General features: G+C 28.4%; 1 protein-coding gene across 1 annotated transcript; it reads right to left on the reverse strand.

Annotated features, from left to right (window-relative positions):
• Positions 1 to 1,297: 1,297 nt before the first annotated feature.
• Positions 1,298 to 5,270, reverse strand: LOC112720167 (cytochrome P450 83B1-like). The gene is made up of 2 exons (XM_029294173.2): positions 4,256 to 5,270; positions 1,298 to 2,078 (listed from the first exon to the last, which is right to left on the reverse strand). The coding sequence occupies exons 1-2, from the start codon at positions 5,144 to 5,146 to the stop codon at positions 1,464 to 1,466; spliced, it is 1,506 nt and encodes a 501-aa protein (XP_029150006.1). The 5' UTR covers positions 5,147 to 5,270; the 3' UTR covers positions 1,298 to 1,463.
• Positions 5,271 to 5,807: the final 537 nt, after the last annotated feature.

Genomic DNA, 5,807 nt, shown 5'->3' on the forward strand with positions numbered 1-5,807 from the left:
ATTAAATGTAGGTAACGATGAGTTCAAATCTTAAAATTAAATTCTATCAAAAATCAGTTGTATATAACTGTAATACTATTCACTTTATACTATTAAATTTTATGTTATTATTTGTTTAATGTAAAAAATTAAACAAAAAATAGTTACGTACAAACATACAAATTTATTATTTTTGCACAAAAAATATACCTCATAGCTAAAAAAGATTTATTATATTATTAAATGACTAACTATTTTATTCCTTTATTAACAAGTTAATGCAGATTCTACTAAATAAAGTTCAAATATTAATAAATAAAATTAAATAATTCATATTTGACATGTATGACATTTATATACATCCTCTTCTTCTCTACAATTATCAACTTTCAATGTATATTTTTCTATTTTGAACTCTTTTACTTTTACAATATATATTATTCAATATATGTTGCGACTTTGTACATGTTCATTTTCTCAATTTATCTTATTCATGTCATGTGACCTTCACTATAAATTGTAAATATTCAATAATTAATTGCTTTGAGCGAGAAATTCATCAATAAGCTGTTGTGGGAAGGAAAAATTCCCAAGACAATTAACCATTATATCCTCGAATCATACAATCGATTCCGCCAATGAATATCTATTTTTGAACTTTTCAGTTCATATACAATCAAATGCTATATGCATATCATGAAAAATTATTCTTAAGTGGAAAAGTATCTCCCACACAACTATCTTGATTAAATAACTCTTACCACTCAATTATTTTTTGAATAAGTGCCGACATAATAACCCGACTAAACTTGGGGGCTCACTATATCATTATTCACTTATTTTTTAATCGAGTTATAACTCATTTTATTTTCTAAACTTAGCCTGGATCATATGATCTATGATCGGCAGACAAAGCTTGGGAGTTGTGATTCGTCATCTTATGAGTTATAACTCGATTTTATTTGCCTTCATTCTAAGTTTGTAATGGACGATCTTAATAACCATTATTCTGACTAAATGACTAATGGTCATAACATCAACTTTATTCATCAACTCTATGTCTATATATAAAAGACACCAATTTTTATTCTCCACACAACATATACACATAATAAGTTCTATTTCATGTTTAACATTCTATAATCATAGAATTTTCATACCTCTTAAATACATACTAACTTAAGTATCGAAGTGTCTTTTGCAAGTACTCACCCTCCATATTCTTCTTACCGAAGTATACCTCCTTTGAAAATGAAAAAACAAATTCAATTTCCTTTAAGGCGAGATATATCTCAAAAGTTCATTCACACCAGAATAATACACATAATCGTTTTTTATTTAAGACCTTGCTCACATACATATCTATAAAAATACTTACAAATATGTGACATATACTGAATCATAGTCTTGCACTTCCTGAGCAAAGAAAATTAAATAAAAGATACAACAAACTTCAACTAAATTACACTTTTACATATCTTTAATTACAAATCCTTGTTATTTTTTGCAATAAGGTAAAGAGGATTCTTCTTATGTTGTGTTAATCCTGGTAACACTTGAGTATCAATATCTTCTTTTTTGATTCCTTGTGGAAGCTCCCAATCAAAAGAGTAAAGAAGATTAGCAAGAATAAGGTCAAGTGAAGCAAGTGCCATATGTATACCTGGGCAAATTCTTCGACCAGCACCAAATGGAATCAGCTCGAAATGTTGTCCAAGAAAATCTATATCACTGCCTAAGAATCTCTCAGGATAAAATTCATATGGGTCTTTCCAAGCTTCAGGATCTCTATGAATAGCCCAAGCGTTCACATACACTATAGTCTTGCTTGGAATTTCGTACCCATTTATAATGCAAGTTTTGTTTGTTTCTTTTGGTACAAGTAGTGGTCCTGGTAAGTGCAATCTTAAAGTTTCTTTCATTACTGCTTTAAAATAGCTACACTTTTGAATATCTTCTTCTTCTAAGAAATCTTTTTGACCTCCAAAATTTCTAACTTCTTCTTGAACTTTCTTCATTACTCTTGGATTTTTTATTAGTGCCGTCATAGCCCAAACTATTGTGGCTGCAGTTGTATCTGTTGCTGCTACAAGTGTGTCCTATAAAACAAAATTAAATAATATTAGCAAAGCAAATAAATTTAACGGTAAAAGCAGCAGTGATAGAGAATATTTACCACCAGTACTACAATATGTTATTAGAGTAGTGTTACACATACAAGTTATTTAGGTTTACAAGTCATACAAGTTGGGTCAAATCAAACGCGTGCTACTCAATGATTTTAATAGTGTGCTTCGCGTTTCTCCTCCTCCTCCTCTTCCTTTTTTTCCTTTTTCTTTGCGTTTCTCCTCCTTTTTCTTCGCGTATTTCATCTTCATCATTGTTTTTTATTACTATTGTTATTGCTGCATTTTTTTTCTCTTTTTCTTTCTATTGATTTTGCAACATTATGTATTTTTTTCTTCTTTGTTTGATTTTTTCTCCCAAAAAAAATTATAAGAAAACAAAATAAGATGAGGAAGAAGAAGCAGTAAAAGATGAGGAGGAGTAAGAGGAAGAGTTTTGAATTATGCAGAATTTATCAGAATAAAAATACACCAAAATATCTTCGTGTTATACTCAAATATCTTCGTGCTACACCTAAATTTGTTGCAAATACAAAAAAATATTTCTTCTAATGCTGCATTTTCCCTTCTTTTTTTCTTATTTCTTTCCTTCTTTTAGTTAAATGAATATAAGTTCATCCTCTTCCAATTAATTTTGCAGTATTATGTGTTTTTTTTTTCTTCTTTGTTTGATTTTTTTTATTCTTATTAAGAGAGTAAAACAAGAAAAAGCTTGAAAAAGTAAAACAAAAAAAAGATGAATAAGAAAAAAGAAGAAGATAGTGATGATGATGAAAAAAAAGAAGCAGTAGAGGATGAGGAAGAGGAAGAGAAAGAGGAAGAGTTTTGAATTATGTAGAACTTATTAGAATAAAAATACACCTAGAAATTCTTAAAATATACCCAAATATCTTCATATTACACCCAAATATCTTCATATTACATTCAAATTTACTGCAAATACAGAAAAATAATTTTTCAATGCAAAGCTTTTACATTATATTCAATTCAAATTATCAATGACGAAACATTATTCACCTACAAAATCATAAATTATTAATAAAAAAATTAACTAAAAGAAATTTCAATGAAAAAAAAAAGAGAGAAAGAGGAGGAGACGGAAGTAGTGATGTTGGTAACGACAATAACGAAAGAGAAGAAAAAGAAGAGGAGAAAGAAGAAAAAGAGGAGAAAAAAAGAAGAAAAAAAAATGTGTAGCAAGAAGAAAATGTAGTAACAATTTAAAGGGCGTGATTATAAATGATTTTTAAAGACTTATATAAAAAAAACACTTGCACTACATAAAGAATTATTCATGTTATTATTGTGGAATATATTTACCGTAACTAAATATTGTATACTTGTGATAATATTTACAATTATCTCATGCTATGAAACTAACTACTCAATCAACCAATTTTTTTTTAATAAATAAATTTAATTATTCACAAATTTTAATTTTAAAATTATTATTTTATTTCTTTTATTTATTTTTTTCTTTTTAATATCACAATTTAATTTACCACCACCAATTATCTGCTACCATAGTTAGTTACCCCTAACAAATACAAATTTTAAATTTTAAATCTTAAATTCTATATAATTAATCAGTTTTATATTATTTGATTTTCAAATGCTCTTTTACTTTTATTTTGGATTTTTTTATAGCTTTTAGTTTTAGATTTTTATATTTATTTCTTTTTAATTGGTGATTGATTTTTAAATCAGTTGCCTAAATTATTAATGTCGATTTCTTATACCTTTTCTAAATATTTTACACAATATTTATTTTATATATTTATCATAAAATTACTTTTTTTAAAAATTTAAACTGATAAACAAAATATGAAAAATTATACCTCTAATATAATTTTCTCATACAAGAGTTTTTTTTTAATTTACATAAATTTTACATAAGCTTTATTTTTTTCTTATTTGTCTCTTAGGTTAAAAAGAATTAAAATTCTAGGCCTAATTTTGATAATAAAAATTTGATATTATGTCATAAAATTATTTTTTAAAAAAATATAAACTAATAAAAAATGATTATATCCCTATCACGACATCCTAAATATATACCAACACATACATAATTATGAGTGGAAATTAAAACCATGTATTCAATGAATATACTAAAACAAGATAATGATTCAAAAGAGAAAAGTACAAACCACAAACAGTGCTTTGATGTGATCAATAGTGAGGTCAAAGGATAATGAACGATGGTTCTTCAATTGAAGCAAGACATCAATAATATCCTCTCCTTTAGAAATGTCTCTATTAGGATTCATGTGTTCATCAATCACTTCTTGATAGAACTTATCCAACTCCTTGAAAATTCTTTCAAGACGTGCATGCATTCCATTGAGTCGATCAATCCAACCCAAGAAAGGAATATAATCCGAAACGAAGAAGCTAGCCATCATTGCTTGACATTCATTCAGCAAATCATGGAACCTACTCTTTTCAACTCCTTCATCATCATACCTTTTACCAAAGGCAATCCTACAAATAATAGTGCTTGATAGAGAAATTATCATTTCATTCAAATTTGTCACCTTTTTTGATGATGCATGGCTTGATATTTTCTTGATCCATTGCTTGACCTCAAATTTTCTTATTGAAGAAAAGCTTGATACACGCCTAGAGCTAAGAACATGGGTTACACATATTTTTCTAATTTCTCTCCGAAATTCATTATATGGAGAAAAAATCATCTCTAACCCATTATAGGTTAATTTTTGCTGACCAATTAAGTTTGGTCTTCCGGCAAATTCACGGTCATGATTTTTCAATGTTTCTTTGGCCAACTCAGGGGATGAAATAACAATTGCTTTCCTTAGACCTAATTGAAGGGAGAATATAGGGCCATATTTCTTTGAGAGTTCAAATAGTTGAAGATAAAGGGAAGAATTATCTAATTGGTGAAGATTTCCAATTATTGGAAGGCCTTTAGGACCTGGTGGAAAAGCTTTGTTCTTGAGTGTTGTTTGCTTTTGGAAGACGAAGATGAATAGGGGAAGAGTAATAAGGCATAGAATTAGGACAAGTGGTGACACCATGTTGTATGTGACTGGCCTCAAAGAGTGATGATGAGGAAGAGTATTATCTCAGGGTTAGAATGTTAGAACACAAACACTCATTTATAGAACTGATCTTTCGTACATATCATACAGAAGCTTTGTTTTGCTTCTTATTTAAATATATATAATTATTTATATGCCTCGATTAACTCTTTTATATGTAATGTTAGGAATATTTTATGAAAAATATTAGAAGGCCAATATTTTGTATTAATATGAACTAACATTTTAAATTAGGTGATTGTTAGAATTTTCTCAAAATTTTTTAATCTAAATATTATTTATGTTAAATCATTAAGAAAGAAATACTTGAATGCGAAAGCGTACCTGAATTCATTCGAAAGAGTTTAGACTTTATAGTTCTTTCAATCTTTTTCAACTAAATCCTTTTATATTTCTAATAGGGCTAAATTATGACTCTTCTGATGGGGAACGGGTGTCAAAGACACCTTTGGTTAGGGCTGGAAGTGAGCCGAGCTGAGTCGAACTAGACCAAGCTCAAGCTCGGCTCACGAAAATTGAGCTTGGCTCATTAACAATCGAGCTTATTTCTTAATCTCAAGCTCGGCTCACCGAAAGCTCACAAGCTGACTCGAGCTCACGAACTGGCTCAAATAAGAGAAACATAAATACATAATCT

This window comes from Arachis hypogaea, chromosome 2 (assembly GCF_003086295.3).
Source record: "Arachis hypogaea cultivar Tifrunner chromosome 2, arahy.Tifrunner.gnm2.J5K5, whole genome shotgun sequence".
Taxonomy (NCBI): Eukaryota; Viridiplantae; Streptophyta; class Magnoliopsida; order Fabales; family Fabaceae; genus Arachis; species Arachis hypogaea.